At 39.4% G+C, this 14,458-nt stretch overlaps 1 protein-coding gene across 7 annotated transcripts in view; it reads right to left on the bottom strand.

Moving 5' to 3' along the window:
- ABLIM1 (actin binding LIM protein 1) overlaps nucleotides 1-14,458 on the bottom strand; it is a 217,852-nt gene that overhangs the window by 114,671 nt on the left and 88,723 nt on the right. For 2 of the 7 annotated variants that reach the window (XM_075757833.1, XM_075757836.1), the window contains exon 1: nucleotides 12,744-13,140. The exons of 4 other annotated variants lie outside the window; for them this stretch is intronic. In XM_075757833.1, coding sequence (XP_075613948.1) covers nucleotides 12,744-12,759 — 16 coding nt within the window. In that variant the 5' untranslated portion in view covers nucleotides 12,760-13,140. Of the gene's footprint in view, nucleotides 1-12,743; nucleotides 13,141-14,458 lie in introns of those variants that run through there. One more of the 7 variants, XM_075757835.1, reaches the window with a different exon arrangement.

Genomic DNA, 14,458 nt, shown 5'->3' with positions numbered 1-14,458 from the left:
AAAACTAAGGTACTTTCTGATCAAAATGAAGGAATTAATTTGCTGTACAAAGTTTAAAACTGTCTACGTAGAGCAGGTCATTGTACAAAGGTTTAATAGCAATTACATGTTTTGCTACATCAGCCAGAAAAAGGACCTCAGCACTCATAACAAACCCTTCTGAAACGGAAATTACAGCAACTACCTGAAGAGTAATAGCTGTTGAATAAAAGAAAACAAGGGAAATAAATACTGCAGCCTCCCTTATTGATGATTCTCTCCCTGAACACAGAACTGTTAGGAAACCAAAGACTCAAGCTAAGCGACTCTTAGCTGCAGATTCTTCCTGGCAAGACTCCATGTCTCTGCTGTAAACCACAGAACGCTTCGGCTTTTTATTGGAAGTCAGAAAGAAGCTTCTGGGAAACGCCTTGCTATGCGTATGCTGCAAAGCAGAGGTCATAGCAAAATAGGCTGGGTTCAGTTCTGCTCGAAATTAAATTTAGAGGAAGCTGCTTTTTATTTCAAACAGGAGGAGGATACGGGCTATTCTTCTTTTAAAAGTGAATTTTTGTAGTTTTCATATTTGCATGCCTACCTTCACAAATAAACTTGGAGTTACGCTCAGTCAATTGTAACTACATTGTAGCAGGTGTAACTTCAAACTTCATGCTAGGAAATGCAATCTCTATGACTTCTAGCCCCACAACCTCTGGGCAATTTTGCATAGCGCTGAGGAAATGCTGTGCCCGTAGCAGCATAGGCAAGGGGACTCAGGATTTCACAGCTGTGTCCTTTATATCTTAAAGAGTGGCCTTATACAGACAGCACGATCTGAAATGCTAACTTGCAATTGGCTGCTGTGGTTTTTTTGGCTGAAAAATGAACTATTAAGAAGGAAAAATAAAGCAAAAATTTAATGGCATGAAACTATTGCATTTTTTTTTGCCAGCCTGCTTTAAATTTCCTCACTCCTCTCTGCTTCCAGGAATGAAGGTAAGATGACTGTGCTATAGATTGCCAAGGCACTAAATGCAACCAAATCTTCCCACAGGCAGCAGCGCACTCTGCCTTCTCTCTCTGTAATACCTGATACGGCTTTGGAGACCATTTCTTAAATTAATTTACAGGATTTGAAGTTCAAAACTTGAAGGTTTTAAAATCGAAATTCCCTCGGTCTCTGATGCTGTCAAGTGGCTGTCCTGTAACCCCAGCTGGGCAGCCGCTTGCATGGGACAGGACAGAGGGACTGTGCACAGGACAACAAGCTATGAAAAAAGCTGTTCTGGGATGAAAGGCGCTAGAGAGACACCAGAGAACTAAGTTCAAGAACCAGATCTGGCTTATCACTTCTTCTCCACGCTCTCTTTGTAAAGAGAGCAGAAGTAATTTTCTCCCGTCCTTTGTGCTTCTTGCAGAGGTGACCGTCTGTAACCTCTGGTTAGTAAAGCCTGTCTGTCTGTAGCCCGTACACTCTCTGAGGCACTCCTCTTTTGTAAAAGCCCAGTACAGTGGAGTCTTGAGCAGTTACTGAAATACCTATTAAAAAGAGTGGATGAAAAATGCAGTGTCCTTTTGCTTATCTGCAGACTCAGTTCTTGAATCGTAAATCTGTAAGAATCCTATCAGCTAAAGTGACCAAACAGTGACTGAGACTGAAATCAAACCTCCCAGCTGCCAGGGACAGATAAAGAAGTTACGGCGCTCACTAGACACAGGTATCAGATGGGATCTTCGGGAATTCCAGGATATCCTGGGAGAAGGCACTCCCATGAAGAGATACTAGTGAGCTGCAGGCCTATACATGTATGGAAAAGCCTAAGGCAAAACCCTAGACTGTTATCTTGCTCATACTATTGCCATTCAAATCATATCTGAAGAATCATTTTAAAACTCTCTCTTCCTGTAAATTTATCTGTATTACTCCCACAGTGTGCCAATTTGTCTTAGAACTATTTTCACTGTCTACATATCCCCAGAGTAGCTATTTTTAAAAAGACAGGAAAAAACCCCCACCTTGTAGTTATTTGCCACAATTTTTACATGGGTTCTGATATTTTCCATAAAAGTATTGTTATTTTTCCCCTTACAATTAGCCTGCTGCTGAAAACAGCAGATGCAAACGGGACCGACAGTAGCAATCAGAACACTGCAGGACAGTATCTCTTTGTGCCCTAACCATGGTGATCCATGGTACACACATAGATGGGAGCGCACGCTGGCCGGCCAACGCATTCATACTGACCGAGCAAGGCACCTGCGGCTCTCCCCCATGTCGACCCACGCTCCTTTTTAGGGGCTGTTGGTGGGATGAAAGTTAAAGCTTAGCAAGTAGGCTCTGAAAGAAGACTGGATTATGTGAGACAGCCATGTAAAGATGGACAGCATAGCCCACGTCCTTTCTGGTGTAGATCCAGAAAGAAGTACTACTAATCCCCAAGGTCTTATTCTCTACTTGTTTAACAAAGACAAGACCTAAGAAAAACTGACACTTTTCTTACGTATACTACTTAATTATCACCATAACGTATGCTTCTCAGGCTCACTTCTTCAGCTGGAATAAACAAAGTACACCAGAGGTATCTATCCTCTACATAGCATCTCATGGCCTAGGGCTGACTACAACATAGTAATGAACAGATTCGTTATCAATTCTCTCCACACATTCCCAAACCATTTGGCAGATACTGTAGCAACTGAAAGATTTTCACAAAACACAAGCAGAGGACAAGGCACAAGTCCAGCCTAGGCATGGCTTGGACTGCTATCTTGAGAAATAGATTCTTTAAAAGGAAAAATAAGCTATAAAGATATTAACAAGTTTAACTAGTTAAACTAGGATAATAGTTAGGGTAGTTCATAGAAAACAGTTGAGAAAATGCTTTAAGTAAAGATATCAAATTTAATTTGCATGAAAATAGGATGCAAAGATTTCAATACTAGAAATCAAATTTTAGAAAGAAAAGATGAAACATATACTATTTTAAATAAGAAAGCCAGCATTTAAATACTTTCCTAAATATTTGTTAGCATGCATAACACATGGATAGAGCTGATACAGCTAACAGAACGAAATAAAAAGGGCAAGTGTCAGGTAACAACCCAAACTATTAACAAGTGCAACTTGAGATCAAAGTGAGAAGATTGCTATGTTATTTTACAAACAAAAATAAAAAGCTTTGTGCCACATACATACATATGTGTTAACAGGCTAGGAAATAATGAGATTTAAGATACAGCAGGGGAAAAAAAATAATCATATTTGTTTCACGGTTTAGAACACAAGTGCAAACATGCTTATTTTCCCTGTATTTTGTCTGCTGTTTTCTATCCTTCTCCCATCTCTCTTCTTCTATCCAGAGCTTTGATATCGCAATTAATTCCCCACAGACAGCCTGCAAGATCAGAGCCTAAGGCCTCAGCCCTGTAAAGATTTAAGCATATGAATGGTTCAGTATTAAGGGAAATGTTTAACACCAGCACCTGCTTGATCCTATCTGAAAAGTGATCACCTTCTACACTGTACACAAAACATCTGTGTGCTGGAATAAACCTGTGCTGGTTCTGTGATTAAAATAAATGTCCTTGATAGATCCAGTTTATTATGCTTTTGATGACAGGGATTGAGAGATTAAGTAATCTGGTTGCATTTACTTAAGGGTAATAACCTTAACTGGACTCACTGAGGATTACACCACAGATTCTGATACTCTATAGTGTTAGTGTACAATTTGCACAGTTTCTCAGTGGCAAAGCATAAATCTTACTGGTTTTCAGCGGGCACTTACACCTGGGTACCTAGGCACCTTGCGATATTCTACTCTTGCTTCAAATTTGAAGCACTTTCTCAGTTTGTCAGGTACAAACACGCCTTACTGCTAACTCAGCTCTACAATCCAGCTCAACTGTAGCAGTATTATTGATGCTGCTCTCAATACAAGAGCATCAGAGCCTATTTAGAAGAATTTGTTGTTGCCTTAAACAGCAGCAGTACTATCCTTCATTTGCTGAGCAACAACAGCTTTCACCATGCCTGTCCAGGCGTTTGCCTTTGGTCACTTGAGAGGTGAACAAGAGCACGTTCTATATGTCAAAATGACTTGACAAAATTATTCCATTCATATTTGTTACATGACATATTTTATATGACAATTACTGTTTCAGAAAAATTATAAGCCTTTCAAAGAAGAGTCATGAACTGCTTGTTACCTGAGCATGATCAGTTGTTTTAAGCTCAAACAGGAAAAGTAACAGGCAGTTTTAAAACTATTTTCAGTAACAAAAAGGCACTAATCTTGCAATGAAGTATGCAGCAAGCTAAGATGTGCTGTGAAACAGATGATGTTGAAACAAATGTTGACTAAGCTAAGCCAGTCTTTGAATCAGAAACTGCATTACTCAACTTGATTGTTAACAGATGGAGTACTGATTAGTGGTTAGCAAACCAAAGGGAAGAAGCATAAAGTTAATTTAGTCTGCCATATTTCTACATTAGTACAGAGTAATTTTTCACAAAACAGATCATGATACAAATTGGGTGGCAAAAAGACTGTCTTATCTAATGTTCTGAGAACACCTTTATTGATCTGCATCACACCCACAAAAGTTCTCTGCGTTTACTTACACAACTGACTGACTAAGGGACAGTATTTCAAGACAATCAATTTACCCTTCAAAACTCCTCATTGAAGGGTTGGAGGATCATGCTAAGCATGTGTTTCTCACCCCTAACATCTGCAAACCTGTAACATGTAGCAACTGTTTATCAGCCTTGTAAGTGGTAAAATAATTTTGTTTGAGTTCAACATCCCCCCCACACACAAGAAGATCCAATCATTATTTCAGAAGACTATTTTGGGTTGGGTTTTTTCCTAACATAGGACAGGGTTAATTAGAAATTCAATTTCCCAAGAGTACTCTGAGCAACCATCTCATACACATCACTTCATGTCTGTATCAAAATCTTACTCAAAACAATGAATAAACAGAAGTGTCAAATTATTCACTGCAAATCCTCAAGGATCCTTAAGGCTCCGTGAAAGCAAAGTTGCTGAAGTTAGCAGAAAAAGCAATTGTTTTTTCCAGACAACATGGAAATTCTGGCTTACTGATGCGTGGTAGTTACCCGTAATAGCACTCAATTGTCAAACAGGCTTCTTTGCTACCTTAACAGCAACCCACGTGGGGATTTCAGTCAGCAGCAACACACTCCAGTTAGAGTTCCCCTATGCTTCCTTGTTTGAAGCTGCCAAAAGTATTCCATACAGCAAAAAGAATTAAATTCCCTTTTGAGGTAAGTCAATATAAAAATGCTAATTTTAAAAACCAATTCTGCTGCTGCTTATCCTGAGATTATCTGAGGAGGACCACTGACCTACTTAAGACAGTGGTCTCCCAGGTACCTTCTGCTATCTTCGTAATGACGTATCATTGCTGCAGTTTGATGCATGTATGAAAAATAAGGGAAAGCCTGCATAGAAACAGGCCTGTCAAATATCTTTCAAAACAGAATCTGTAGTAAAATCACCCCTCAGTTACCACCAGCAATCTCACCAGGGGTTTTGTACAAGACCTTTGCAGACACCTGTCCTCAACCATGGAAGCTCTGTCCCCCACACTTAGTCTCTCCTTCAGTCAAGGATCTCGTAAATGCCATGCCCATCACTCAGTACGGCCCTCACTTGTGGCATTTCTAAGGACTGACCTACACAGCCTCAAACTAAAACTAGACAGCCACATTAATGAGCAACACAACTCATCACGTGGCTCCTGACTCCCAGTGTAGTTTGCCACATACAGAGCTGATAAACCAGACATTTCAGAGGCCCTGCCCTACGGTTAGCTGCCCATGCTGGCATCTAGACCTTCTAAACATTTGCAGCGTAGAAGACAATTCCTTGAGGTATGTTATTTCAATAAGTAGCAGTGTGCTCTGAAAGTCTGACTTCTAACACTATGGGGTAAATGGGCTATCACAGAGAAAGCACTGACCGATACAGTACTCCTGAATGTCGCCTGTTCCTCTGGCTAGCACTTCAAGTGCTGGATAGCAAGTAGGTGCTCTCAAATCCACCAAACCCTGTCTTGAGGTGCCTTTGGAGAAAAAAAATACAAATGCAACTGCTTCTTTGAACAAACAAGCCTCTTATTGACTTGTACTTGACCCAGCAGATCACCCGCACCGTTCTGCTGCATTTATATTTGGATCACTTCTTTAATTTGCTACCATTTTATAATCCTGCTTCTGTAGCAGATCCTGAACTAATACAAAGTTCCACAATACTGCCATGTACATTATACTAACATCTGTGATACGAACTGGTGCTAACAGCACTGGGAATTAGGGAGCTATCTCGTTGACACTGTTGATAGAACTTTGCCTATTAGGCTCTCATATAGCATAAATGTAACAACATTTCACTTCTGAACAGCTGGCATTACTTGTTTGACCCTTATTTTAGCACTTGCTCCTTACTTTGCAGCTTTGAGCAGACTCCTCAGCTTTGCAGCTTCTGTCTTCCTGTCTATATGGAATATAATAACAGATAACATACACGATAGAGCTACACAAGGCAACTATAATTTCTGGGTTTGCAGCGCTTTATGATAAGCCCGTATAAAAACCAGTATTATTTCTTTCGTCTCTTACACAACAATGCAGCTAACATACAACACAAAATAATTGTCATTAATAAAATACAGGACTTTGCTGAAAAAGCATCACAAAGCCTCCAAAAATGGAGTCCGACTTTGAGACAACACTGAAGCACTTACTTAGCTTTAAATCCCAGTGATTCAATTAGACTCAACAAGATACTCTGCTGAACAGAATAGGCTTAAGACAATGCCTAAGTGTTCTCCTCAGCCAGATCCCTAGTGAGCCTGAAAGCTATCCAGGCTCAACGAAGGCAAGGATTAATCATCCTTTTGGGGATACTGACTGTTCTCTAGGTGGAAAACCAACTTTGTTATAAATAATCCTTTTCAAATTAGTTATGGATCGCCCCCAGAAACAACGAAATCCTGTTCTCTGGCTTCTCCCACGCAAAGGGCACAGCGCATATTGATTAGTGGAACTTGGTCTTTTCCCCTGGTATGCATTAATTTTTCCACAAAAAGAACTGACTCTCCTACAGTGGCAAGCCAAATTATCATCCTAACTTGCAAGTTCTTTCCTACCAAGGTTCCTATCCCCCCTCTGGAAAAATATTTCTTTGCCCTATCTTAATGTATTTTAAATATGCAAAATTTCACACTATGCCAAGATTCTATCTTTAAAAGCCTTGCCTTTTGAATTCTCATCCAAGAAAATCAACCACATAATTTGCAGTCTGCTCACTTGTAGTCAACACAACAAGCAGGGCTTTGGTAGCGATGGTGCTGGAGTGGTGGCTTGTGTAGGAGGTGGTCATGGACTGCACTGTGCTGGTCACAGTTGGTTCCAACAAGCTCAGCAACAGACCAAACAGACTCATTGCACATACAAACAGAACCAGAGGAACACATAGCACCTCTGCAAAAACATACACATAAAAAAGGGCAGTAAACATTGAAAGGACAGGCACTCAGCAGGAGACAAGAGAGATGCCAGAACAGCAGGGATGCTGAAAAATGGAGAAGACCCAGGAGTCAATGCCCGGGCAGGAGAGACACCGAAGCATGGCTAAGAGAGAAACAAAAACGATGCTAGGGCAGGAGGGCCAGCAGGGCAGGAGAAATGCCGAGGCAAACAAGCTGCACCAAGCAGGGACAGAGAAGAGACTCTGGAGGAGGTACAACTCTAAATGGACTGTGGCCAGCAGAGGAACCCATGGTAAAGTAACTGAGTAAGAAAAAAGGAGCAACAAAATGAAAGGAACAACAACGCACTGATCCCAGTCTCCTGCGCCACCCTCATCTCACCAGAGGTACTGAGTACAATGTGTGGCATGGGGACTGGAGACCAGAAAGGGGAAGGAAAGTGTCCAGAGAGAAGCTGAGGGGTGTTTCTCTTGTTTGCTTTTATTTTCAATACCAGAATCAGTAATTAAAATTTATTAATTGCCAATAAATTAAATTGATTGAATGTCCCCTACCCAAAACTGGGGTTTTTCTGGCCCACAACGCTCACTGTTTCAGATGGAGGAACAGCTTAACTGCTGCTACCGCTATCTGAACCCATGAACTCTGTGGTCTCAAATTTAATGACTAAAACCACTAAGCCTTCCCCCTCCAGTGAGATCAACAGCAAAAGTTCTCTCGTTTCTCAATATAAAATAGCTGCCATCGTATCTTGAGAGAGCTGGCTCCTACATGCAGCTGGGATGCAAGGAATGTAAGGAATTTCACTACTGGGAAACAGGGGAAGCCATCAGGCACGGCAGGACTGCACGCTGTGCTTGCCTGACCCTTTCGACGTGAATATTCATACCCTCCTGTGAACTAAGTTGTATTTAAAAAAAACCAAAATCTCCAACAAACATGCAGTACGTGAGCTGCCATCTCCTTGGTTATTTTTGTTTCTCTCAGCACCAATGCTGCACACCAGAACTGCAATTTGAAACCTAATATTAAAATAAATTTAGAAAGAGAAAGTACAGAACAAGCAACACCATAAATTTGCCAATAAAACATAATTCCTTCACAGTTGTTTTGTCTTTAAAAAGTAATAAAATGTTTATAAAATATTCACATACCACTGGATTATTTTTTTTGTGGAATTAGTTAAATCCCAAGCAGAGAAACAAAGTAAAAGAAACTCTCTGCTCCAAAGACCTCTAATTCAAATAATCAAGGCAGACAAGAGGAATGTTCTTATCCTCATTTTACAGATTAGCACAAGAAAAGATCAAATTACTTCCCCAAGGTCACCTTAAGAGTCTCTAACACAGAACTGTTCTATAGTTTAGTACTTTAACTACAAGAGTATTTTTTTATTCAACATCTACTACTATGCATACTTATAAAATGCCTTTTCTGTGGCTTGTACAAGGTAGCACATTGACTTAATCGAAAAAAAAACCCAAATGCCCAGCTCGAAAAGCAAACTGTCAAGCAAAACTAAATTTAAAACAAAGTAAACTGAAGCAAAAAAGAAAATAAAACTGCCCAGTCCTCCCTCTGCCAATGTGTGATTGTATAATCTTGTCATGTGTTCCAAAAGCAACAAACTTGGAGACTTTCCCAGGTCACCTGGGGTTAAAAGTTCCAAAGTCATGAGTTCAGATCAAGACTATGTTTCATTAACAACCATGACCCAAATCCCATTACTCAACATTTTCTTGACTCACACTGGGAATAAATGTTAAGACTGCAAGTACACAGAGCACTGGAGAGATAATGTTCCAGATAGAGAACATTTTTAAATTAACACAGGTAACATTTTGCACCCTTGTCAAGGACCATTCCATCTAAAGCTGTTCCATTTACGTCAAAAGAAAAAGTTAGACCAAAAGCTGCTTTGGAGACTCATGGTTCTTGGGGCATGTGAATGGAAAAGACAAGAAGACTGGAGCTACTGCAAGCATAAAAAAAGTCATAACCTTAAGGGGTATCAGCATCATGCTTTATGAAAAGTATGAAGAAAAAAACAACAGAGAACTAAATCTCTCTGGAAGACTGAACTAGACCGTAAGACAAATTACACAGAAAATGTTGTTGACATTTTGGTGAACTGCATTTTTTTGTGTCGCTAACAGGGAAAGCCAGCACCAATTGAATACTGACAGAGACAGTTGTGAGAACATGGAAGCACGATGTAGCTTACTGCAAGTTGGTACCCAGCGGGTGCCAGCACCTACCCTTCAACAGAATCAGGATGTGAAGAACAGAAATCATAAAGCCTCTGTACCCACTTCCTTAATCCAAAACACCTTCAACCCTTCCTTTTTTCTCCTCTTATCCTTCCAAGCATGGAGAAGTTTGGCATGAATAGACACTAATCCACTTTAATAGATGCCCACATATGATCCACTCCAAGATCTCATCAGGTACAAAGCCGATTCCCAATATGCTTTCACAGACTAGCAGGTGAATGCTAGGATGGTCTTATCAACTGGTCAAGAAATCAAGAATCAAGGCTAAATCCTCAGCTTATGTGAACTAATGGAGGTAAAAATGAAGCTACAACACGTATCATCCAGCAACGTGTCTAGCAGCCTTGCAATTACACATCTACTTCAACATAGAAGCACTAAGAATGCAGATAATTCAATATGGGTTTTAAATTGTAGAAGAGAACAACAAGACATGCATAAGCATACGTAAACTTTATTCTGTTAAATGATATAAAAAATTACGCTTGGATGCAACACAGTGTCAATAATTTAGTTGAGTATCTAGATAATAATGGCTCATAATTGGAAATAGGTAAGTACACAGTCAGAGACATGAAAATGTGGTATCAGTCAGACATAATTTAGGAAGCGCCATTTGGTGTCAGCAGAAAACACCCTGGCCTCAGGATTTTTTTTGTGTATGAACTGACCAAGCAGACACTGAAATCATTCTACAATATGAGCATAATGAAGCATGCTAATTTGCTAAAAACTGTTACTAACCGTTTTGCACTTCAGTGAATTGGAATTGCATTTTTCTAGTTGAAACCAGCCCCTCCAGTGCCTAGTTAACATGTTCATGAACTGACAATAGACTGAATGCATTTTCAGCTTGTTCAAACAGTAAGTCAGGCAGTGGCTGGAAGGGAGGGTACCAGCTGTATAGTCCTGGCCTGCATTCTGCAAGTGTACCGCTCCAGAGAGTGATATTTGTAGCAGCTTCAATGTAGCATTAACTCCTGATCTTCTGACTAAAGCAGGGGAAAAAAAGAAAGGAAAAAAAAACCCCCAAGGAACAAACACAAGAAATAATAATAATAAAAAAAACTTTGCTGGAGAAATTATTTGAAAGTAAAAAGGTAGAAAGGCAAAATACTAAAGAGGTACTATCCTTACTCACTCTGCAGCCATGAGACATGAAATATCAGTAACTGCACAACAAAATTAAAGATGACATTTAGTTATTTTACTCCATTATCTGTGTGAACAGAAAAAAATTTTTATATCCAACATCAATATTAATAGTCATTGTAAATAATGCATTAAACTTGGTGGGGAGGAGAAAAGGAAGCAATTTAAACACAAGTCTTTTGCACATTTTCAACCATTTATTGTCAACTTTTGCCACTATTCTAGGAAGTTTTCTCCCTTGCATTTTTTATAAAAATGATGGGCTGCTTTTAATTTTCTTACAGGTATATGACACCTTTCATGGTGTAAGATGCTCAAACTGTATTTACAGAGTACTCCTAAGATACAGCCCCATGTAACACAGGGAGCCCAATCAACTAAGCATCAGCTGGGTGGAGAGCAGAAACGTATCAAAGGATCAAAACTGAATCACAGCTAAAAAGTCTACACATATTTTATGTACACTTCAAGAGAATCAGCAGCCCAATTATAAAATGTATCTTAGAAAACAAGCAACAATTATGATAAGCTGCATGATAATACACTTACTTTTCTGAAAAGATGAGTGGCATGGTTGGCTCAAATGTTTTGAAAATTTGCAGTTTCAAGGATTTGGGGTAAAATTGCTACTTAAATCATCTCTGGTATGGCTTACTGATACTGGTCGCAGGTCAATACTTCACCAGTATGACATTATTAAAATGATCCTGTAAACCTGAAGTAGGGGATCTCAAATCTGCTAAGTAGACAATATTCTTTATGCTGGCCCAGTGCTTTTTATCAGCAAAAATTATCAGTAGACTGTATAATGGTTACGACTATAACTTTTGATACATCTGATGCACTATGGCAGGCTATCAAGGCATTTGTCCTGCTCTCTACAATCTAAACATCTATGAAGCTAAATTCACTCAATTTATTTCATTTACAGCACTAAAAACAACAACTTAATGCGGTCATTCAGAGTTGATAAACTGCTCACTCTTGCTCAACATCACTACTTCTTAGTTCTGTTTCTTCCCTAGTTTGAATTTATTCCACATTATCTTTTACAGAGCCCTCAGAAAAGTGAAGAACACAGATCCTCCTCTTCACTAAAGAGAGACTAAGTCTGAATCTACCTGTAATAACACAATGCTCCAAACCCACATCCAATCCACTACTCAAATACAATTCAGAACATATTTCACACCTTTATAATGCCATAAATGATTCAGACCACTCCTACTGCAAGGAAAGATCCCACAACCATTTCTAAATTCTTTGACTAGTAAATGCTTCAGCAGGAGGCTTAAAATGTTATTTAGACATAATTGAAACTGCTATCTAATTTACTGCTGCAAAATTCATACATCATGCAAAATCTCATATAATCCATTTTTTCATTAAAAGGTAAAATATGACTCTATCAAGTCCAGACTTCCTGAATATATCAATATTTATCTTTAAAATTTTAAGCTAACAGTGCTTCGGTGGTCCAAGTTTTTTGAACTGTAGCAAATACAGGTAAAAAACAGTCAACAGCAAACTTGGATTAAATCACATGAAAAAAAATAAAAAATACATGGACACACAGAAGGAAGCCAGCTGTGCAAACGCTCTAAATTAGGTGCGTTCCAGATTCCACTCTTATTAAAACAGGTACAAAGACAATCAATGCAATCCACTGCAGGTTTTGGCACATCACTTTTATAGAAAGGAAAACAGCAACTGTCAATCAAAGCGCATTTCATTTTAAATTTGAAGGTTTAAACCTCAGGTGATTATGGCTGGCACATTAGGTTGTTTCAGCTCCAGTCTATCAATAAACATAATTACCTTTTTCTTTCACCATGGCAAACAAATTTTCTTTGTAGTGGAAGCAGCAAGAATTAGCTGAATTAATTTAATCACAATCTCTTTTCCAGTAGTGTTTGGCTGAGGTGGGATAAAAAACAAAAACAAAAACCCAAACCAGTTTATTCCAGATAATTATCTTCCTCGGTCAGATTTCCCACAAGATCTGATCAAGTCCTATTGCTCGTCACTGTCGCTTTTCTTCTCGTGCTTCTTATCTTTTTCCACTGTGGTCTTTTCCTAATGGCAGCTCCTTACCCTGCTTGTGGACTCTGCCCCTTGTGCTGAAACAACCAGCTCCAGCTGCTGCTGTGGAACAAATGCTGAATTCCACCGTCCCTCATTTCCAGCCACTGACACAACCTTGCATTCCTCTGCCCTCGCAGAACTGAGCTGGCAAGGCAATTTGCTCCCGAATGACTGGCAAAAGACTGCAAGTGAGAAGATGTGAGAGAGAACAGGAGAGCTGTTCAAGCACACACAGAAAGCTAAAGTGGTATTTCTGAGTTTCTGATTATTTGATTTACTGAAAGGGAGCTAGGATCAAGAGAGAAATACAAGATGAACACGGGCAAGTCCTGAGGCAGGCTGCGGCACAGTGGCTTTTCTCTGGCGAGCACTGTTTATCCACTCCTGGTTTTACTTTAAAGCTGTTAACAAATGCCAATTATTAGACCACAAAACATGCTAATAAATAGTCCCTTGATGCCTTCTGACCATACTACAGAAGAGAGTAACATATAATCTGTGCAAGCTGGGAATACCGACTCTATTCACCACCTTGAAATAACAATACAAATAATAAAAATGAGAACTGTCACTGCTCAGTGAGCACCTGGGTTTAGAAGCGTAGCCAGGGAGTACCACAGGTGAAATTTTTGCTATGAGCCAAGATCAGCACTGTATTCTTAAATACCAAGTAATTGTAAACTACAATTCCTCTTGTGTTATTCCTTTTGAGATGATAGCCATAAGTACTCATGGAATCGAGAACAGAGAAGCATACTAACGCAGCAGCACTTACACATGAATTTCACCCTCCAAGACAAAGCACCAGTGTTGAATCTGGGCACCAAACTGACCTTCCAACATCTGTTTTTCCAGGCACTAAACTCTACCCGAGAAAGGACTGGTCATTAAACTGACATTAAAAAACAAACCAACCAACCCTTTACAATATTGCCAAGTCTCATCCCCTTATAATAAGATTCAGAATATTTCTGTTTTCTTTTAAAAGATACAGGTCAGAATCAAGTGAGAAGCAAAGCCTTCCTTTTATCAGCATATTTTTATTCACAGTGATGAAGAAAAGCTTGGAAATATGATTAACCAAAACCCTGAATACCCATTAAAAACCCCTTAACATGTATTATTTTTAATACATATATACTGCCAGTATCAAGACTTTGGGGAACCTCTATCACGACTACTGTATGCCACTTTTTCCTTATTTATAACTGACTTCGTTCCTCATTTTAGCTAGCTACCAGTGACTTCACCAATATAAACCTACCCCATCATGCCTTTGCTTGGCCAGGAAATTTTAGTATTTGTGGTTTAGAGGTGGAGAAAATGACAAAGGGAAATGAATTGACTTGCCAAAGACAGAGGTGACCTCAGTAATAGAGAACTGGGTCAAATATAAAGATATTCTGGACTAGGTTACGGGCAGATTCATTGAGCTATAGCTTCAACTT

Source organism: Balearica regulorum, chromosome 7, assembly GCF_011004875.1.
Source record: "Balearica regulorum gibbericeps isolate bBalReg1 chromosome 7, bBalReg1.pri, whole genome shotgun sequence".
NCBI lineage: Eukaryota > Metazoa > Chordata > Aves > Gruiformes > Gruidae > Balearica > Balearica regulorum.
This window is presented reverse-complemented; position numbering and strand designations above follow the sequence as displayed.